The sequence below is a fragment of the Mya arenaria genome, chromosome 15 (assembly GCF_026914265.1).
Source record: "Mya arenaria isolate MELC-2E11 chromosome 15, ASM2691426v1".
Classification (NCBI taxonomy): domain Eukaryota; kingdom Metazoa; phylum Mollusca; class Bivalvia; order Myida; family Myidae; genus Mya; species Mya arenaria.
This window is the reverse complement of record NC_069136.1, coordinates 32413472-32437658: the sequence shown is the minus strand read 5'-3', so window position 1 is coordinate 32437658 and position 24187 is coordinate 32413472. Positions and strand designations below refer to the sequence as shown.

At 35.0% G+C, this 24187-nt stretch overlaps 1 protein-coding gene and 1 non-coding gene across 4 annotated transcripts in view; one reads left to right on the top strand and one right to left on the bottom strand.

Moving 5' to 3' along the window:
- LOC128220107 (uncharacterized) overlaps positions 1 to 24187 on the top strand; it is a 131082-nt gene continuing 106895 nt past the window's right edge. For all 3 annotated transcript variants that reach the window (XR_008258721.1, XR_008258720.1, XM_052928371.1), the window contains exons 1-2: positions 1 to 290; positions 23381 to 23601. Coding sequence is in view for 1 of the 3 variants with exons in the window: in XM_052928371.1 (XP_052784331.1) it covers positions 23381 to 23601 (221 nt within the window). In the remaining 2 variants the exon portion in view is untranslated. The remainder of the gene's footprint in view (positions 291 to 23380; positions 23602 to 24187) is intronic.
- Trnas-uga (transfer RNA serine (anticodon UGA)) lies at positions 17166 to 17238 on the bottom strand. Its single transcript has one exon. It is a non-coding gene; the product is annotated as a tRNA-Ser (tRNA).

The following is a 24187-nucleotide window of genomic DNA, read 5'->3' as shown; positions in this document are numbered from 1 at the left end:
TGACGTACTGGTACAATGTTCTGCTGCTGTGTCTGTATGTCAGCATTAGTGAACCTTTTCTGTTTATGTTTAAGTGAAATGCTTAAGCATCCATGAACTGTCATAGACTGGATATTTAGCGCTTGTCAGTAATATAGATGATTTTATTATAGAAAAGTGTAGTAAATATTGTGTTAACATCCGGTGGTGTGTCAATATTGCAGGGAAATAACTCGATCCGACATTTTTTTAAGAAGGGAGTGTTTGGTCAACAGGATTATGGAATAAAGCCTCATAGAATTAAACTAGATGTGAGTGTTTAAGTATTTTTCATTTGTTATAGAAAATGATTATACTCGATATTCATGTTAAAGGTACACTACCTTAAGCAGTTAAATGCTGGGAGGAAAAGTGCTCTCAGTGTGGGCTTTGAACACACGACTGCCCGAACCCTAGCACGTTGACCTTACTGATTGAGCAAACCTAGCGCAAGACTAGAACGCACACACACAGTTCAATTCCCTCACATTAACCATTTAGGCTGATCCAGGCATCTCTGCCTTGCATCTCTGCCTTTTACTTTTTACTTTCTGACACTACTGGTTAGCGACCTATTATTCGCCCGTACCATTTTCGCCCACCCAGTTAAAACCAGTCAAAACGAAATATTTTACACAAATCAGTCTGGTGTTTCATTGCGGCATCTTTTTGACAGATATCAGCTGTTAACTGCATTCAAATGTAAGTAGTATGTGGAATTCGACCCAAATAAATATTGTTTACACTTCTAACCTTGTTAGTTGCACGCGGAGATGACGTCATCATTCACGCTCACGCTTGCATGAGGCCCTGTAAGGATTTTTTAATTTTTCTTATACCTTGCACTATCAGACGACAATATTGATTTGTCGTTATAAAGTATTAAGCCGGTAATAAATTATTTAAATACCATAAATTGCTGTTTTTTTAAGTTCAATTTTCGAAAAGGCAAATGGTAAAACCTCAAAAATGGTGAAGTTATCGCCGAATTTTTCATCTAAGGGAAGCAACTCAAATTTGAATTAATCATTACATTCTTGTACCGACATGCGTTGTCCCTCTTCGGAAGTCTATTAATATGCATACATTATGTAGGTAATGTTTCAAGAAGGAATCCCAGCAGCTTCTTAAATTTTCTGCTAAGAGAAGAATAACAGAGTAGGTGTTGTAAATCATTTTACACATACATTAACAGTATGTAATAGTAAACATGTTATATTTATTGATCAATTGTCGTTTTAAACGGTGGCTAGACTGGTCAAATAAAATAAAAATGTTTGAAGATATAGTTCAGAGAGAAATATATGAAAAACATTGTAAGAATAGCGAATTAATGGGGTGGGCGAATAATTGGTACAGTAGGGTGCATATTTTAGCGAAATTATAGGGGTACTTTGCGCGTGGGAATATTCGGAATCCCTAGCTATTTTCAAAAACAAATTACACAGTTTTGTCGGAAGAGCCAACCTATCTGAGTGTAAAGTTTTATTGTATTAGCTATCTTGTGTCAAAAGTAACGTAGGAAAAACCTCCATTTCAGGCCGAAAAGGGGTCGCTAACCAGTATAGTACTATTAACAGTTTACCCATCATTTTTTTTAAGCATGGGACTAATGATGATTTTTTCCTTTTTTGATAATTGATATGGTTTGATTGTGTAGGGTTGTGGCATATCCATGCACACTGCCCCTGTTCAAGCGCTATGAAGCTTAATTTACTTTCTGCTGCTATAGTAAATACAAAAAATGGTTTGGTTTACTTGATTATGATAATTTAGAGTTATGGCCAGGATTTGATTCGAAAAGGACAGGGTTTTGCAGAAAAGGGATAGGGTGCTTAGTGGAAAATGGGCATATTGAACAAACTTTAACATTATGACTTTGGCAGATAATTTTAGAAATTGTGTTTAATTGAAGTAATATTTTGAGCCAACTGCCAGATATGTAAAGTGTTAATGTATTTATAACCTTATTGTATTTTAAGTTTTAAACAAAAAAATGGAATGTTTGACAGTCTTGAGTATTTAATTCTATGAAGATGATGCTGATTTCTTGCATACCGGACGTGTGTTTCCCGTCATGTGACCAGTGCTGGAAAAACCCGTCTTATACCCCCAAGCCCCATGTAAGATGAGTCACGTGCAACAAAGTTTTAAAGAAATGCTCTCTATTTTTAGCCAGGTCTGCATGAGCAAATTCTATTTTTAGTCAAGTTTACATGTACATGTAAATTCAAGTCTAGAGTTAAGGGAGACAATTTGCAAGTCTAGGATTTTGAGAGACAATTTGCTTTTTGCTTCTGCAGCTGATTTTGTGAATTACTCCTGCCTTGTTCTTGTTGAAAGCCCAAAGGCCAACTTTTAGCTTTAAGTTCTGTAGTTTGCGCATTCATCTTAACAAAATTGGTTGTGAATGTTTAAGTTATGCACCTGGTGTCATTACTGGCCACACCCAGGGTTCACATGAATCTGGAAAGGTTTGAAAATCTTTTTGTGTGTTCGTGCATCCATCTCAGCACAATTGATTGTGAATATTTGTTCAAATTGATCAATGTTGTCCTAGGATGCCCTTGACTTTGACCAACTTTGTTAACTTTTAAAACTACAGAAATTTTGACTATGAGTACAGTTTTGAAAGCATTTTTTTTTTGTCAGATGACTTTTACTTTGCACATATTAAAATAGTTCATGCAACTAATCTGCTTACAATACTTTCTGGGCTCAGATGTTGAACGTGCTACGTTTTCAGGTAACCCAAACACAAAACATAAACTATATGTCTGTTGCCTTTTACCCATACATACATGCTCTGGATTGATATGACCACAAAAGCCATGCCAGTAGAGCATAGGCCCTTTTGGGCCTCTTGTTTCTTTGTAAGGTACGGACTCCCCCCCTTAAATTGGGAAATGTTAAAAACCTTTTTGTCTGAAACCACTATGCAAATCCTTGCTATTTTGAGGCTTTATTTAGTGGTCCACTACCACTAGTCCTTTTGACTTACTTATTAATTTTTAAAGCTACAGTAATGAATTTTGACCATGTGAACAGTTTTGCAAACAAGCATAATGTTGTCCTCGGATGTCCTTGACTTTGACCGACTTTTTATTTTTAAAGCTACAGAAATGAAATTTTGATGATGAGTACAGTTTTGAAAGCAAATATTTTTTACCCTCAGATTACCTTTACTTGGCACATATTAAAATAGTTCATGCAACTAATCTGCTTACAACACTTCCTGTCCTCAGATGTTGAACATGCAGCGTTTTCAGCAACCCAAACACTAAAAGTGAACTATATATTTGTAGCCTATTACTCAAACGTACATGCTCTGGATTGAAAATGACCACAAGAGCCATGCCAGTAGAGCATAGGCCCTTTTGGACCTCTTGTTTTACTTTATTCCCATTTTTCTGTTTTCCTAGTTTTTCTACCACCCTTGACTTCCGGTTTTATTACTGTTTTTTGACCAGTTTGTAACATGCGATTTGTTTGGTCGAATTTAAAGTCCTCTTTGGCGACGTATTTAAAATCTCAAATCGTTAACAAATTGAAATTCTAATATTTTGGCCCCTCTACTCCGTTCACAAGCAAATCATGAATGAAAGTCCAAGTGAAATATGAAGTTGCAATGATGCAATGCATTTGGTTATGCTGATTAAGGCATATTTATAACAGAAAACAACGCTCACTTTGCACTCAACAATACATTTCTTATACCGTATTATATCATGCATAGGACGCACTTTTTTACCCCCAATTCTTGTCTTAAAAACTGCCTGTGTCCTTTCTATGCTATTAGAATTTCATTTGTTTTTTTTCAAGTCCATTTCAGGTCGAAAATATCGGACCGGGGAAGAACGCAGTAATAGTAAGTATCTGTACTGCGTCACCCAAGAGAACAACTGACATAGGTAAAATCACGCAAGTTAACACACGCAGAAATATATTGAATGTTTACTTTAAAATGATTTATTGAGAAATAAATTGAAAACAAACACGAGTGTTTACTTTTTTACAAAAGGGACGCTACTCACAAAAAATTGATGTGAGTCAGCTCTTTAACTGGATTGAGTTATAACGACAACGGAAAATCGGGAAAGGAGGTAAATATCAATAAATCGTTGTTCATGATTTTAATGTTTTGATATCTTACAAAACATTTTGTTGTATGTTACTGTTTTAAAAAATTAATAAAGGAATGTGCATAACGCAAAGTAGCATAATTGTCACTATCAAATCTTTTCAAATGTGCGAAGGTGTGAAAAACACCCGCTGTCTGTCATTAGAAAAACATCAATAGAACAAACTATTGCGATGGTAATACCGTATGGTTGTTTGTTTGCACTTTACCCGACGTGCCTTCCACTGGCAAAGCTAATTACCGACACGCATTTATTATGCCGACATGCTTTAATCCGCGCAGCGACAAGCCTTATCAAAACAATCATCAGTTTTGACAATACAGTGTTGTTGCGATTGCAACGGTTGACTGTCATTCAGAAGGCATGTCAGACTATTGCAACGGTTGCAACGTTTGACTGTCAGTCAGAAGGCGTGTCCAGACTATTACGGCATTTGTATAAGTCTTATAATATGCGTGAATGTTCTCAAAATGTCAAGACCTATATAATGTTGTGTACGCTAAATTACCGAAATACGACGATAATTATCGAAATACACAAGACAGTTATCGAAATATGCCTTATATACAATTTTTTGTTTGTTTTATACTTCAATACATGTTATAAATACTTTACCAACCTCAATTTTTCGGCTCCGATTTTGACATTTTCTGCTGCTTCCTATCTTATATATTAAGGGGTTTTACCGGTTTTCTCAACTATTTTTTTGGCCTGCGTCCTATCTATGCTAGCGTCCTATACATGATATAATACGGTATATTGCTAAATTCTTACTGTTCGAAACGAAGTAAAATCGATAAATATAATGAAGAAACTCTGTTGTTCTTGGTATTTGAGTAACTAACCACTAACAGCTATTAGGGGAAACCACCCGGCGCACACAGTGAATCATCTTCTGATGTCTTTTCCAATGTACTACTAACTAGTCAAAAAGGGTGAGAGTGGTTTGGTGGATTAAGATGTCTGCCTCCAATCCAAGAGTTATTTGGTTATATCCAACCTGGTGACAAATGGAACATTCTGATGACCTCTTGAACGTACACAGTACTGATTTCCAGGGGGTAGCTAGCCCTCTATTCATGTGGATTCATAATTGTGCTGGGGGGGGGGGGGGTATGAACATTTTGTAAACAATGGAGCAATCTGGTGTATTCTGGGCATTCTTAGGTCCTTTAGTACTGGAAAATGGACAGTTTAAGGATAATAAATCAACAAATTTATTTTCGCCGCAGATCTTTTCTACAAAATAGCAAACAAATAAGGTTTGCTAATGTGAAAAACACTCAGATTGTCTCATTTTCTGTCCTTTTTGCCATTGAACTGTATAATAACATACTCGATGACAATGTCCATATATCTGTTACATCATGTAGTCAAACAAGCATAGTGATTCTGTAGCTTTGGCTGAACTGTTTTATTTTTTGTCAGAATCATGTGGATTCAGCCGTGTATTTCGTAAATTAAGGCAGCTACGCGCCTGGTTTCTACCTACCAAACAGACTTAGGGTGTTAAGTTATCAACTTTCAACACAATCAAGCAAATTATTTTATATGTTTTATTAGACAAATCTTGCTATATAAGTTTAAGAAATAACACAACTACATTAACAACAAACATGAAATGGTTATAGTGGCTTAAATCGGACTTGGTCGCAATTTATAGAGAGAGCAAAATAATTAATTTCCTTATTGATAAAAGCTAGTTAAAAAGGTATCAAATCCTTTAAAGTTCCAATATAGCTAATTTAAAAGACAATACATCACTAAAAGTTCCAATATAATGGAGTTTATTAATAAGAAGTTTAAAAAATGCTTTATTTTGCTGAAAAGCATCAGTAACACTGGACACTTTTAAGGGCGCCTCATTAATGGATCTTCAAAGTTGCATTCAAAAAATGATTTTGCTTTTGCTCTATTTAGTGATTTAAAGCTGCACTCTTACAGAGTGAATGTCTGGTAAACAGTGATATAAGACTGCTAACAAAAGATTCGAATTTAGTTTTTCATGTTTTTGTCAGAAAATTGATGTTTTATGGTAATATTTGAATGTAGTTTTTCATATTTATGTTAGAAAATTTATGTCTTATAGTGAAAAGCGTTATTAACACTTAAAAAAATAAAATTTTGGCGTTCTTTCTTACAATTGAGATATGTTCTATTGTAAGTTACCTTTATATAGATAACTGAATTAAGGCTTTAATGCCAACATGAGCGTATTTTGAGACAACCCCCCCCCCCCCCCCCCCAACATATAATATCTGTGTCAAACTGTGAGAGTGCAGCTTTAAAGCAAAACTGATAATACAAATTGAAAGCAATTATCTTGGAAAAACAATAGCATTTGATTATGTGCTCCCTACTGAAATATTACAAAATGGTCTGAGAAACTAAACATTTACTATCCCTATATTGAGCTGTGGTGAAATACATGTATACCTATATAGCATTATACCTATATAACATTTCATGCATTTCTAAAGATACTAGTATTTCAGCAACTGTAAGTATCTTTTACTGAGCAAGTACACACAGCTGGTACAAAATCCCAACTCTTGCAAAGATAAAGACAGCAGATTGTCATTATTTAAGTCATTGTTTTCAGGTTGTAGCATTATCATGTTAAAACTGTTAACAGCACAATGTAACATCTGCACTGAGCCCAGATCTAGGTGGTGGGATAGGAGATAGTGCCGGTGTGTCTCACTCTGTGGAACTGCAGCCCACAAGCCTACGCTTCAATATATGACGTCACAGATACTGGTGTTGCCATCCACTTCCCTGTAAAGATATAAAAACTGATTTTAAAGGTTTATTTTAACCTAGCTACAACTGTACATCTATTTTAAATCTATTAATTAATGTACAGTGCGCACATGGACTTGTAGCATCTGCATTATAATAAATGTTTTGAAAATAATTATTTATACATTGTATTTAACTTTTCAGCAAAAGCTAGGGTATGTGCCTGTATAGTTGAGTGGTCTATCCATTTCCCTAATAATTTACTTGTTTCCACGAGTAGACTTGAATCAAACTTGCGATCATTCTCTTTTGTTACTTATTCCCTATTTTTTCTTCAATTATGATACCAAACATTGAAATATATATGTGAATGTGATACAGGTAAATGTAAGCATAATAATATTAATCATTTTCAGTTTCAGAAAAGAAAATGTTTGGTCTCAAAACATGACCAAGTCCCTCTAAGAGCATTTTGGCAATTGCAAAGGAAATTGAGATGACACTCATTTCTGTGAGCATGCATAAAAAACAAAGCATAAAGTTAAACTACAAAATGTAGAAATGTTACTTAATAAATATACATGTGTAAATGAACCAAACGCATGTACGCATGTATATACACAAAATACATGCGTGTTTCTACAATTATATAGATCATTATTTAACACTGCGTATTGGTAAACAGCTCCTTTTTATAAATAAAACATTTTGCTCTTCCTACCTGTGAAACCTTTTTGCGAGGAGATCGCTGTCAAGGAAACAAGCCAATCCTGTGGTGCATATTAAGCCGCTTTCCGTTGTCGCGTGAATTTTCATATTCAGCTTTGATGGTATGTGTAATTCCAGAACCAGTCTGACCCGAAATAAGCACGCTAAAGTCACTCAAAGAGGCATTTGGTGCCAAAAAGTTCTCTATGTTGAACACTTTTGGTCCAAATATTTCAGTTGTTGACACTTGTATGAATGAATGAAATGAGCCGTTATAAAACCTTACTCTGAAACCGGAAGTCAAGGGTGATAGAAAATCTAGGAAAACAGAAAAATGGGAACAAAGTAAAAAAAATTGTATGATAGGGAAATTTATTCGTGGGCTAAGGTTGAGTGTTTGGAAGATGGATATCATATCCTTAAATTCCGATTGCTGTTAATCTGCAGAAGTTCTTTTGAACTGAGTAATAAGATGATTACGTGACCCGGGTAGAGAAACGTTTAATACCATGTTAGTATATTATACAGTACAAAGTGCATATTTATAAAAAAAATATTTTTCAATATTTTTTCACATTTTCGGTATTATAATTTTTAGTTCTAAATTATAAGTTTATTTTTATTTTTTAAAAAAATGATTGAGTTTGAAAATCCGGTGCCAGTGGGTCCATATTATGACTATATGCTAAATAGAGGATAAGATATAAATGTTAAATGAAAGTGTTAAAACAAGTTTTACAGATTGATACTTAGCGCACTCTACCAAGCAATATCATTATGTGCAACAAGTTTAATATTTAAAAAAACCAATGGACACAAAATGTGATAATATATTTATAACATGTGTTTTCTCTTCAAAAGCAGTAAAACAATGTTATGATGTCACCACCGATCAAACAACTTGTATTTCCTATATTCACACTCTTGACCAGTGGTTGTGTACAATTTTCGTCAGATTCGACGTACCAGTCAGGTTGCGAGAAAAACAAAATATACTAAAATACAAATCATACTAAAAAACAACGGCGAGGGATATAGCCGTCCTTTTGACTGCCTTGTAAATTTTTAAAGCCACAACATGTACAGCAATGAAATTTGGACCATGTGTACAGTTTTGAAAGCAAATATTTTTTTTGTTATATGACCTTTACTTGGCACATATTAAAATAGTTCATGCAACTAATCTGCTTACAACACTTTCTGTCCTCAGATGTTGAGCATGAAACGTTTTCAGCTAACCCAAACACAAAACGTGAACTATATGTTTGTTACCCATTACCCATACATACATGCTCTGGATTGAAAATGACCACAAGAGCCATGCCAGTAGAGCATAGGCCCTCATGGGCCTCTTGTTTTTTATGTTTAAATAAAAAGTGTTTTATTTCAACCACTAATGATACTTGTTTAAGAAAATGTATTATAATTCACTTTATCATTTACAATTGTTAGAAAATTAATTAAATTATAATTTACTTGACTGTATTGAATGCAAAGAGGTATATATCTTATCATGTACATGAGGATTAGCAGATGTGTCATCAATATAATTGCTCATTAGGCCAGCATTTTTTATTTTTATTGATTTACAGGATTTTTTTCTGATTTTGGGTCGGAGGTGGGGATTGGTGGGGGGGGGGGGAGGATAATTTTTTTTAGAAATAAATGTTCTGAAATGAGCCAGTCAATGAAAAAGTAGAAATAGATTGGAAAATTATAAGTTGTTTTTTTTCAGTTTGAATTTGAACTGAGTAAAATGATCATTTTTTGTGCACATTAACACTCTACTACAAACAGAGCATATAAAGCCCACGTGTCTTGAGCCACAAGTACAGTGTGCGAAATTAACCTTTTTTACCTGGTAGCCAATGGGGCTATAGACTTTGAGATTTCTGTAGCCCAAGCCTGATTTCCATAGCCCACCGGTTAACAGAAAAACGCATCTTGAGTACCTTATATGGTTAAAAACAAGGAATGATATGACAACTGTACAATATCTTATTATATTTTGTATAAAATGCAAGTATGGTGGTTGTGTGGTCCTGTGTTGCCAGGGGGCATGGGGGCTGGTGGTGGTTCGATGGGGGGGGGGGGTGGCTGGTTCTGTCAAGGCAGTTGGATTGTTGATGAAGGGGGAGGATGGAAGTCCTGTCAACATGTGCTGCTTGTGGCATTTATGACAGGATTTTACAAACATCTATTTCATAATTTTCGGTGACTAAATAATCCAAGTTAATTTAAAAAAAAACAACACACAACAAAAACAACATCCAAACTTTAATATCTCACTAAAACAAAAAAAAATATTGACAGTCCGAAATATGATTTCCGTCAAAATAATTATTTTCAAGCAGTATATAGCGTATAATTGCTTGACAAGGGAGATTACTGCAACAGAAAATATCCATAACAATGAGAGATTATCTGGAAGTCGGTCAACTGTGTCGAGGTAAACATTTACCCGACATTTTTTTTAACCAACAAGCCCGATGATTTCATCGCCAGTTGGGCTACCTTAAAGGATTTTTTCGTAGCCTGGGTCAATTTTTCGTCGCCACGGGCGATCGGGCTACCGTTAATTTCGCACACTGCAAGTAGTAATTTGTTTGTTTGAATGAGGGCTGCTTTGGAATCATTCTACAATACTAAAGTCATATTGCGAGGTCAGTTAATAACCTTTCCTGGGCAGCCCAGGCTTAGCCATTCTATGTGGGTTTTACCCCTGTATTAAATGTAGAAGTTACTGACAACTGGGTTTTAGCTCTACTGGCCAAAGGCCAGAAGCGCTTATACGATGGTAATGTGAACGACGTATGTGCGTTTGTTTTTAGCCAAGTCTAGATCAAAGTCTAGGATTAAAGAGAGACAACTTGTTTTTTGGTTGTGCAGTTGGTTTTATGTTGTACTCTCCCTTGCCCTTGTTGGAAAAGATCAAAATTACAGTTTAAAGGGGTTGGTTGATTTTTAGCTCTATTTCGCAAATGGCCATTTTTAGCTCTATTGGCCAAAGACCAGAAGTGTCTGTCATTTGTACACCCATCTGAACACAATTGTTTGTGCATGTTTGTCCAAATTATGTCCTTGGGGTCATTACTGGCCACACCCCGGGGTTCACAGGTTGGTATACTTAAATTGCGAAATGTTTGAAAATCTTTTTGTCTGAAACCGCAGACCCTTGCTTTTTTTAATAAGGCATCATTTAGTGGTCCACAACCGTGATTGTTAAAATTATTGTCCTGGGGTCAAAACTGGCCCTGTGCCGGGGGTCACAAGTTTCCTAGAGACTTATATAAGAAAAACTTTCAAAATCTTCTTGTTTCAAACCACAAGGTTCAAACCTTTGATATTTGTTGTGGAGCATATGATGAACATCTACCAAAACAGTTGAAATTATGCCCATGGGGCCAAAGCTGGCCCACACCCCTTTTGACCTACTTTTTTATTTTTAAAGCTACAGCAATGAATTTTGGACCATGTGTACAGTTTGGCAAACAAACATCATTGTTGACCTCTGCTGACCTTGACTGTGTCCTTTTGACCTACTTTCTCATTTTTGAAGCTACAAAAATAAAATTAGGACCATATGTGTACTGTTTTGTAAACAAATCATTATTTTGTTCTTTGATGACCTTGTTTGCGACCTCTTGACTTACTTTTTCATTTTTGAAGCTACAGCAATAATATTTGGACCATGTTTACAGTTTTGCAAACAAGTATCAATGTTGTCCTGGGATGATCTTGACTGTGACCTTTTGACCTACTTTCTTAATTTTAAAGCTACAGCAGTGAAATTTTGACCATGAGTACAGTTTTGAAAGCAAATATTAATTTTTTCTTCAGATGACCTTGACTTGTTCATGCAACTGATCTGCTTGCAACATTTTCTGTCCTCAGATGGTGGACGTGCAATGTTTTCAGCTAACCCAAACACAAAAAGTGAACTATATGTTTGTTGCCTATTACCCATACATACATGCTCTGGATTAATATGACCACAAGAGCCATAACAGTAGAGCATAGGCCCTCATGGGCCTCTTTTTTTTACAAAAGAATGGTTTTGGTTTACCTAAGACATATCAATACAACACCTAAAAACGCAATGTGTAGGATCAAAACCATTCTGCTAGAATCTTGAGTTTCAACAGTTCCAATTGTTGAAGCCCATTTAGTGGCCTCTTACAATACACTCAGGGTGGTTGCCATTCTGTTCCCCTGTTAAAGGGGGTCCCTCAACCCCAAGGGGCATTTATTTGTTCAGAAGTGCAACACTTCTAACAGTTCTCCAGTAGCTCAATCCATTGAATTACATAAAAATTATGTTGAAAAGAATATCAACTGTGACTTGCAGAGTTACAGATAAGTTTTCCAATATATTTGTATTTATTACTCCATTTGAAAAAAAATGGTATCTCACATTATAAATGAATATTTCAAGTTTCTATTATAATCCCATTGTTTTGTTTTTAGCTCGACTATTCGTAGAATAAGGAGAGCTATACTACTCACCCAAGCGTCTGCGTCGGCGTCACCCCTTGGTTAAGGTTTTGCATGCAAGTTAATATCTCAGCAACTACTTGAGGTATTGCATTGAGACTTTTTACAATGGTACTCAACCATCCAACCTACTTAATTAACCAAGTTAGATAACTCTAGTTTACATTTAATGCAAAAAATAGGCCTTTATTATTTGACTTAGAAATTCTGGTTAAGGTTTTGCGTGCAAGTATACATAGGTTAATATCTCAGCAACTGCTTGAGGTATTGCATTGAGACTTGATACAATGGTACTCAACCATCCAACCTACTTAATTAACCAAGTTAGATAACTCTAGTTTGCATTTAATGCAAATAATTGCCCTTTATTATATGACTTAGAAATTCTGGTTAAGGTTTTGCGTGCAAGCACACATAGGTTAATATCTCAGCAACTACTTGAGATATTGCATTGAGACTTGATACAATGGTACTCAACCATCCAACCTACTAAATTAATCAAGTTAGATAACTCTAGTTTGCATTTAATGTAAAATAATTGCCTTTTATTATTCGACTTAAAAATTCTGGTTAAGGTTTTGCATGTAACCACTTTTAAGTCAATACCTCAGCGAATACATCATGTATTGCATTGAAACTTTACACACAGGCTCCCAACCATTTAACCTTCGTATTTAATCAAGTAAGATAACTCTATCTTTCATATTATTTAATTTTTGCCCCTTTATTATGCGACTTAAAATTCTGTTCTTTTTACAAATAATGGCCCTTTATTATGACACTTAAAAATTCTGGTTAAAATTTTGCATGTAACCACATTTATGTTAATATCTCCGCACATCATGTATTGCATTGAAATCTAATCTAACAGTGATCCATGCATGTTTCGCCAAAACTTTTCAATCCTTACACTGAAAAGCGGCGGAATAGTCGAGCGCGCTGTCTCTGTGACAGCTCTTGTTAATTAAGGAATAAACAACAATTAGCAATAGTCTTTTATTAGTGTGATTGGAAACAATAACTGGTAATATACACAAAATGAGTGAAAGTAAGAGTTTAAAGCTATTGTATAGCGTATAGTTCACATTACAAAATAAAAAAGAATTTCAAAACAAACACATTTAACACTTACTATAAACTAACTAAAAACTAACAATGACTAGAACAACAATGTATGACATTAAGTGATAAACAATTTGATCAATTATTGACCCTGCAATGCTTTTTAACAAACATTGCACAACAGCACTATAATTCTGTAATTAATTTATCCAATATCATATGTCACCAACTATTTCTTTTGATGATGATGGGTTTAAATAAGGTGTTAATACATTTGACTGAGTTGGTAATACCTTTTTCGCCCTCTTTTTCTTTACATATTCGCGGGAAAGTTTACATATGAATATGCATCTCTTTATAATGGTATACCATGGTATTTACTGGTTTATCATTGGAAAGCGCCTTTAGTCACAACCGAGGTTTTCGATTGTTTCCGGTTTGCTTCTGGAAAATGATCAACCAATTACAGAAACCATAATTTATTTCTAACTGAGTTCGATAAAATGACCGAAAGAAGTTTGCATAATTAGACAAAATTATTTTCCAACAATTGCGTTTTTTATGATTTTTATTGCGTATTTACGCTAAGACGCAGCTTATTTGTAACTCAAAATTGGCCATCACCATCTTTGCAACAATTACCGTGGGAAAAGGCGGTAATACAAAACTTTGTGGGGATGCAAAGCATTAATGTTTTATTGAACGAAACATTTTACAACGATTCAACAATTACGAATAATGTGAACTTTCTTGATATGTAGAAAAAAGTAAATGTTTCTTTAAAATGATGTCTAAAACTCAATTGACTATGATTTTTAAAATGACCACAAAAATACACCCCTTTAAAACATGAGATAGTCTGATATGACATAGACAGGTTCCACGGTGCTTTAGAAATTTTTACCGAGTCATGGGGAATACTGAGCCGTTGTTTACTTTTTACTAGATAGTTTATTTTGGGACACAAACATTTAAAAGAATCGGGCGTAAAAAATAATTTTAGTAATGAATTTTTTTTTTTTTCTACATTTAAAAAAAATAAAGTCAGCAGGTTTTCGAATCAATTCATATAAAATGCTGGCCTTACGTAAAGCTGCACTCTCACAGATTTACTGTTTTTACAACTTTTTTTATTTTTTGTCTTGGAAAGAGCAAATTTTTGTGTAGATGAGCCAATATCAAATTTTGCCCGAATCTAAAGGAGGTACTTTTTGAAAAATGAAAGTTGTATTTCTCTTTGATTTTTTCATTTCAGCTGTTAGTTGTAACTATAAAGAAGCCACATTTATTTAAGGCCACCCTTAATTCAACCAATATATATGAAAACTGTTTCATGGAAAGTTACCAATGCCCATTGCATGTCCTTGCAGTAACAAGTGTTAAAGTGGCAATCAATATAATTGAATTCAATTAATGCTTTAAAATTTTGCGAATATTCATATATTTACATAGCAATACCTCCATTGTTTGCAAGAAATTTTCTTTCAGAACCTTTGTTGTCTGGAAAATGATTGGCCACTCAACCCTATATCTGTATTGTTTTGTTTTGGATGCAGAAAAGGGCATTTGGTTTTTAAATTTCTGTCATATAAAGATGATTTTTAGCTCGACTATTCAAAGAATAGGTGGGCTATACTACTCGCCCCAGCGTCGGCGTCGGCGTCCGGTTAAAGTTTTAGGGTAAGTTGGGATTTTCACTTATTAGTCCAATACCCTACATTCAATTGACTTAATAGTTCACACAATTGTTCAGGGCCATCACATGATGAGGTTAGATAACTCCATATTATTCTTTACACAGATTATGGCCCCTGATTGACTATGGAACTTAGGTTAAAGTTTTAGGGCAAGTTGGAATATTTATTAATAACTTCTATATCCTTTGTTCAATTGACTTAATACTTCACACAGTTGTTCAGGACCATCACACAATGAGGTTACATAACTCCATATTATCCTAAATACAAGTTATGGCCCCTGATTGACTTAGGTTAAAGTATTAGGGCAGGTTAAAGTTTTAGGGCAAGTTGGGATTTTCTCTTAAAACTCCAATACCATTCATTCAATTGACTTAATACTTCACACAGATGTTCATAGCCATCACATAATGAGGTGAGATAACTCTATATTATCTTTTATACAAATTATGGCCCCTGATTGACTATGGAACTTAGGTCAAAGTTTTAGGGCAGGTTGGGATATTGTTTAATAACTTCTATACCCTTCATTCAATTGACCTAATACTTCACACAATTGTTCAGGACCATCACCCAATGAGGTTACATAACTCCATATCCTTAATACAAGTTATGGCCCCTGATTGACTTAGGTTAAAGTTTTAGGCAAGTAAAAGTTAAGGGCAAGTTGGGATTTTAATAAAAAAAACTTTTATACCGTTCATTAAATGCACTCAGTGTTCGACACTAACGGGGTCCCGGGATCCCGAGGACACCAATTTTTCGGGAGGGACACCTAAACTTCGAAGTCTGGTATTCCGTCGGGACACTTAAATTTCTGACCGATAAACGCAAAATATCAATAATTATGTAGCATTTCATTAATTTATTACTAAAATTCGGGTCCCCCTAAATTTCTTGACAGTGCATGTCATGATATTATTATTATTATTATTATTATCAGACACACCAAAGCGAAAGAATAGCTGACTTTTTTACTACAGTTACGTCATGAATCTTTAAATAAACTGGTAATTTCACAGGGCGCATGAGGGCTAACGCTTCCGTTTTGTTGTTTACATTTTCAACAAGGTCAGAGGTGACAGAGATTTATTATCGGTAAAATATTTCTGTGGAATTGTTTTGCTTATGTATCAGAACCGCCCCAAAAAGATGCCAACACTGATGATACCTTTATGATACGACCTTCAAGTATTTACAGTAACATTTATGGCACAAAAGACCGGCATCATACATTCAGCATTCTTTGTTAATTGGCATTCAACTTATCAGTATTCTTTGTTAATTTTAAAGACATATATTTTAATGCTATGATCAAATCATAAATAGAAATAAAATTTGCTAGGTTTTCTTCATTATCTACAGTCAATTTATAAAATTTTACGACTTTTTGGTGCGAAAATTAACATACACAATTTTTAATCGTCTGCTCTTTCAGTATGCACTACACCTATTGGGCAGTCTGATTGATTAATCAGCAGCTCTACTAAATATTGACTTCAGTTTTCACAAGCCAGATGTAATATTTCTACTGTTTCTCAATGAAATACACCTACATCTGACAAGACCCTGAACCATGATGTATTTTATGCATATTTTCCGAAAATCTATGAAATAATAACAACATCAAGTTTTTGTTTACATTGTATCCATCTTTGTTTTGACATTCTACCGCTTTTGAACCCAATCTACCAACTTAAGAGACCCAAATATACCTCACTGCCATTATGGAGGCTATTCGTTGCCAAAAGTCCAGACGTGTATGTGTGTATTTTAGGTTTGTAACATTGATGATTTACCAATTTACATTTTTACAAATGTAAAAAGTGGAAGGGACTCCTAATTTCAGGAAGGGTCACCTGCTTTTTAAATGTTGGTGTCCCTTCGGGATCCCTTGGAAAAATGGTTAGTGTCGACCCCTGTGCACTTAATAAAATTCAAAATTATTAACGACCATCTTACAACAAGAAAAATAACTCCGTTTTAAGCCTCTTTTTTTTAAATTTCTGTCACAGGGTGAGAAAAGTGTGCAGCCAGACCGGGGCTCGAACCCTGGACCCCTCGCTATCAGGGCGAGTGCTCTACCGACTGAGCTACCGGACCGCTTACACACCTCCTCACCACATGTGTAGGTATCGGTACCGTGACATACTTCCCCGCAAACTGGAAATTCGTCCTCGAATTTGAGGAACACCAGTTCTAAGGAATGCACATAATTAACACTGAGAGCGCATTATGCTGCCAAACAGTGCTGCCACGGTCCCTCGTTGGGCGCCAAATGTCACAGGGTGAGAAAAGTGTGCAGCCAGACCGGGGCTCGAACCCGGGACCCCTCGCTATCAGGGCGAGTGCTCTACCGACTGAGCTACCGGACCGCTTACACACCTCCTCACCACATGTGTAGGTATCGGTACCGTGGCATTTCCTTTCAAAGGCATATTTGTATATTCTTAACCACATTTTCATAATGGGAAATCAAATTATTTGAATGACTTGCGTCATTGTTTGGGCGGGCTGGTGGGAGGGCAGCATCAAAGTCACATTATGTATCGAATAATTTTAGTAAGGTTTGACATAAAGAGACCAAACTTGGTATTATTACATCATTAATGTATTCTAAGTCAAAGCGGCGTAGTTGAGCGCGCTGTCTTATGACGGCTCTTGTTTTGTTACTGATCACATAAAGTGTCTTGAATTGTTTCATAAAGTATTAATTGCAGTATTATATGCAGACTACAAAGAAATCCAACATAACTTTACTGTTACACCAAGGACAAACTTGTTATTGCAAGGACTATATTGTGTTACTGGAAGGAAACTATGGTGTTTTATTTTTTTATTTGAAACTGTTCAACTACAAAGTATTTACAATCATGTAATAGACATAGCAATAAAACGGTTTATCCATCAAAGCCAACTTTGTATTTAATGCCTTAAAAAACATACACCAAACATTTCCTATGTTATTGTAAAGACACACTTTGTTATTGGAAGGAAAATTAATCTCATTATGGCACAATATGATTTAAATATCCCAATACAAATTGACTAGTTTTTGAATAATGTCACAAATAAGCATTATGCCATAACAACTGTCAGAAGAAACAATCTAAATATCAAAATGAGAGAAATTTAATCAATCTTACCTGCTTGTTATTGCAAAGACAAAGACTCTATAAACTATGTGACATTAATAAAGACAATTATGCTGTTGTTATTATATTTGTCACACTGTGAAATCATTAATGTTCATGGGGCATTAATGTTCGTGGTTTTCGTGGGTTAGGTAATCCACGAATTCAAGATCCCATGAAATATAGACCCTTTATTCACTTTTTCAATTGCCATGTTATGTACATACTCTAGTTTATTCGTTCCAGAGGCCGCAGTATACAGCGTAAATATCAGTCTCACTGTATATCTTACTATAATTGTTTTGTTACTATATCATATTTGCCGTTAACAAATTATAAACAAATCATTTCAATGTGTTTTTATGAACCAAATGACAGAAGCACGTGCCTAAACGTGTGCTTTTCATGAACCTCCATTTTTATAAGATATGAGTGATGAGTGTCCGTTCTCGATTTTTTTCTTTAATGAAATAATTAATCGATTACATTGGAGGCTACTGAGCACCCAACGTTACAATGTACAAAGCAACGCATTCAATATACTTATTAAACAAAAAAGTGTGAATAAATATTGAAATGATTTCATATGAAATAAGATGATATTCAACATTGATTGAATTTGTAAACATCATCTATCTTTTGGAATTGTTAACTCAAATATACGGACCTTCTCAGTGTTTTCACAGTTTGCAAAATTCTTAATAGGCTTTCAATGGCTTCGCCTATCTGTATTTATAATCAGGGTACATCTTCTTTTATGACCTTAATTTCCAATTAAATCGATAATTGACATGGGTATATGCACTAATCGGCGTGTCGTACCACTTAAGCAAGTGTCATAAACCGAGTGACGTAGAAGACAGAAATCAGGTGCCAGCGTGTGGAGATAATGCAGACGATCTAGGACGATCGCAGTTTCGAGTTGTTTTTTTCAAAAGTGAAAAACCACGAATTCAAGTACCCACGAAATTGTAATTATTCGGCAAACCACGAAATTTCATGTCCACGAATATAAATGATTTCACATTAAAACATTTTTTCATCCCAGATATCAGTAATATACCCGACTTAAAAGTGATTAAGTGAATGGTAATTTACAAACCGTTTAATTTCTTTTAAGATTTTCCAGCAAACCTTTAGTTACTGCAGTGACATATCTGTATATTATTAGGTATAATAATAATAATAATAATAATGATAATAATGATAATAATAATAATAATAATAATAATAATAATAATAATAACTTTATTTAAAGAAGGTGACACATTAAGACATAGGCATCATATTATGAAAAACATGATATAATACATAATATAATACATAATACTACTTATTAATCATAAAGCAAAATCATAATGTTTAGAAGACCAAATATGCTTTTTAAAGAACAAATGAGAAATAAGAATATATTTGAATTAGAATATTTAACTTGAAACATTCACAAATCCTCAATTTTAAGGCTTTGAAATTAAAAATATATTATAGTTTGACTAATGATACCAAGCCTCTTCTTGTATGATCACATAATTTAGTATGCTATAATTATGTACATGTAAGTCATTTTTGTAAGCTTTCTTATGCATATATACTCTTGCAGAATAATGTCATGAAAACCTTTAAAATACACTATATAACATTGAAAGAACAAATGAAGTTTCTTAAAGTTTTCACATTAAAAGTAATGGATCAACATAATATCAACATTAAATGCACAACATGTCATAATATTATGGTTGCTAATTCTATGTCATAACCAAAGTCCGTTTACTAAGTTTTAACAGTTATACCAAAGTGTTTCCTCTAATTTTTAACAGTTCAACCAAAATAACATAACAGTTATGCACCAGTCAGTTGTAACCACAGGCCCCCCCCCCCCCCCCCCCCCCCCCGTTCTGGGGAATAGCGGGGACTTTGACTTTGGTCCAGCAAAGCCCAGGCAAAATCCCCGACCTGCGGGGACGAACTGCTGGTAAAACCTCCGCCAAATACCTCCGCACCCCAGGGACCCTAAGTAAGGCCAATTTCCTGCTATATTTGGCGTGAAGACAAAACCACCGCATTCACCCGGCACTGCGGGGCCACCTGGAAGGTAAAAACACGGCCCATTTCCCCGGCTATCCCCGGTATACCCCCGGACCTGGGGGGCTGTGGTTACAATTGACAGTGTCTCCTCTGTTATAACAGTTAAAACTAAGTGTCTCATCTAAATAAAAACAGCTAAACCAATGTGTCTCCTCTAAGTACCTATGTATCATGAGCACATGCTTTATTTGCAAACACATGGTGCTTGTTCAAACAGTTTATCAACTATCATGACATTTTTAGAATTTTCAATTGGTGTTGGCTCTGGAATAACAGTCATGATCTTATTGAAATCATACCATGACAGATCTATTTTTAATGGCCAGAAGAAACAATCTGATGACTTTTTTCCACCAACTTGATGCATGCATAGCACTTCTACTTCTTTAATATGAACTTCCTGGACAAGCCCTGGGTAAGGTTTGCTGTTGAAGTTAACAATAAACATATCTGTTTAGACATTCCTTTATATCAGGTACAAAATACCTTTCTTCATTTTTGTCCATTTGATAGACATTGCTATCAACATGTATTTCATTTGCATTATTCTGTTCAACATTTGAACTTCCATTGTCAGAGATCATTTCATTGACTAGGTCATTGTTCACCTGTATATCGTCCGCAGCTGTTTCAACATGGTGATAGTTTTGATTATTGTCATTTCTGTTATTTTTCATGTGGTGTTTAGTTCTAGTGTCTACTTTGACAGTATCATCTTCCTTTAAACTTTCATTCCCTGCCTTTTCTTCAGTAAGCTCAATTGCATGTTCAGTCTTAGATTTATGTGCTAGTAGTACAATGTTTGTTTCAATGTCGACTCTACTTTCATTTGCGCATTTATTTTCCTGAGTTGTCTTATCTTGTCCGAAGGTTAAATCATTGTCAAGTGTGTTATTATTGTCACGATTAGTGATGGACAAATCAATTGCATCAGTTCCTTTTCTTTCACCACTGTTATGCTCATTTTCATAATCGTGCATACTGCCTACTTTGTCTATCTCATCCTTTGACCTTCCTTGTTCTTCAACTATTACTGTTACCTTACAGTTCTGTTTATCGGCAGGCAAAGATTCCTTAGCACTGTCTTCAAAATCCTCTCTATGCTCATGGTCCTGAATTATTTAAATGTCCTGACTTTGTTTTGACGTACCATGTTTGTATTCAAATGGCAGCAACGGAACAAAATGGTTAGGAACCCTTCTACTACTTATGTGTATTTCAGCAGTAGGCTTCATCTTTCCACTGTTGCAATCCCTTTTGTATCTATCTTGGCCTTTCTGTAGATACTTTTTTTTTTATCGGGATCAGCATCTCGCTGAGCTCGAAAACGTCGCTATCGTTCAGGACTTGACAACGCCATTGTCTGGAAAATATGATAACTTGTTATTTGCAAGTCTAACAATTTGTCCTTGCAGTAATTGACCTGTCCTTTAAGTAACGAAGGGTTGAAAATATGCATTTTTAATTTACGATCAGAGAGTACATTAAACACTTTCATAGCTTTAAATGCATTTTAGTAGCAACAATTGATATAAATAAATTATACGGACATTTCAATATGATATTTACTTTATATGAGTAATTTGATTCATTAACAGTCCTTTAAGTCACATAATATTGTCCTTCCCATAACGATATAATGCAATTAGCATATCTTAACTCTGAAATTCTTTGAATTTGTATGGTTGAGTTATACAGTATATTAACATTTCTGTGGTTCAAGAATGAAAGGGTTTTGTATTGAATTCCACATACAATTTAACATAGGTGAATATGGCTACGCTTGTCCTTGCAATAACGATTTTCATCCTTACAGTAACAATATAGGTCATTATTGTAAGGACTGTTACTGCAAGGACACATTTGGGGGTAATCATGTCAAAATTCTATAAATAGCAAAGGGTATGCAACTTTAAACACATGGAATAAGTGTAATGGATGTGCGTTCATAGTCTCCACTTCTATGCACTTGCTAGAAAGCTCACCTGTCCTGTGAGGCATAGTAAGTTGGAACTTCAACAATCTTTAAAGCTCTGCTTTTCTGATGGTTGAAGTGTAGGCGGCGGAGGTCTACAGCGGCGGAGGTGCGTTCATAATAATATTCCGTATAAAACGGAAGTACGTTTATACCGGATGTAAACTTGGTTGGTAATATGCAAATTAGCAAATCCAGGGCTATGTGAGAATAGAGAAGTTAGTGTATATAAAGATCAGTGGACCCCTTCAGGGTCGAGCATGCTTTTCCCTGAAGGGATCTGTTGGTGTTTGTTTCATTACGCCAGAAAGCTCGGCTGTCTGGTGTTTCATTGACGTCACACGTTTGGGTGCAGCATGGTGATTGTCTGCATGGGGAATCAAGGTGCCCTACAACCCAGTCAGTTGACCTTGTGAGCTTTACATGACTTGTTTGCGATGTCCAAACGGATCCTACAATTGGATCCTCCAAAAGGGCATGTAATCAGAAGCTATGATTGTACCATGACCATACAAATTTTAAATAATGGTTGAATCGTACAGATTTGGTATGATTATGTGACTGGGCATAACCTTCACCATGAACATTTCACTAGTGGTTCAAGTGTTTGCTTAATGGCATTTTCAGATTTATTGATTTAGGGTCATCATGGCCTGTTCTTGTTCTTTTGATATGACAATGTATACAGGAATCTGTTGCTGTGCTAGATTCTTTTCAGAGTACAAACACAACATGATTTATATTGTATTGGAAATTTAGAATAAGATCAAAATATGTGTGTGTTGTTCAATCGGAAATTCAGACAAGTTGGTATCTGGAAAAAATAAAGATGTTGTATTAACATCAGTGTTGAAATGATCTTTTAAAAGAAATGTGGGGCATGTAAGATAGGTTCCTTAAAATAAATTATACAAGTATATTAGGTTACAAAATTGTAATGTTTTAATAGACATATGTTGGATGTTACTAAGAAATTGAAACAAGCTTTTTCATTTATGGTGCTGTTTATGTCCAACATTTGCCTATGGCCAAAATAAGTGGGCAAACATGCCCCTGGGGTATAAATATTTGAGCAAAGAAGGAAATTTTTTAAATAAAAAGCCATCAGTTTGTGTTAAAAAATACATAAGCTTTACAAATCAAGCAATTACAAGACATGTGATAAAAATATATGTATTGCTGTAAATACTTCTATTTTCTTTAAGTGATATCAGACTGTAGTAATTTTGGGAAACTAATGTAAAGGCTTCAAAATTATTGAATAAACACAATCTTATTTATTAAGTGAACGCGGTTATAACCACTTGTGTTTTCTTTTTGCAGATGTCCTATCTAAACTATGGGGATGAAAGGAATGATCCTGCATTGCAACAACAGCAGCAACAACAACAAGTACAGCATCAGCACCAGCAGCATCTGCTACGACATCAACAGCAACAACAACATCATCAACTATTGCAACAGCAGCAGATGCAGAATCAAAACCCATTTTTACCTATCAATGTACCTAGCAGATTTCATCAAAAACACCAGACTGGCCCTAGGTAATTATTTATCCTCCCTCTACATGTTTTGGAAGAGACATGTTGAAATTGCTCTCTTTGGATAATTGGGTGAACTTGTGGTTTGGTAAGGGCAGCGTCAAACTTACCTATGACACTGAAAAACTTTTCTAGGGTTGTCATATCCTGACCAAACTTTGAATATAGGAAGAGTTTATGGAGACATTTCATTGGATTGCATTTGGGGCCCCTGTGGTCAAGGTCACTGTTACTAATAATATATTTTTTTTTAGTACTGAATAACTTTTGTTAGGGTTGTCATATCTTGATTACACTTGGTATGTAGGAAATGTATATGGAGACCTTTCATGGGGGTGCATTTGGGACCCCTTGTGTTAAGATAAAGGTCACTGTTGATAAAAATAGAAAAGGGTTGTAACTGAATAGCATAAGTTTGAGATGAAACATCATGTCCAAACCAAACATATGAAGAGTTCATGGACTTCCTTCATGGTATTGTGTTTGGGACCCTTAAAGTCAAAGCCAAGGTCACTGTTACTAAAAATAGAAAATGATTAGTTCTGCACAACTTTAGTTAGGGTTGACATATCTTGACTTAACTTTGTAT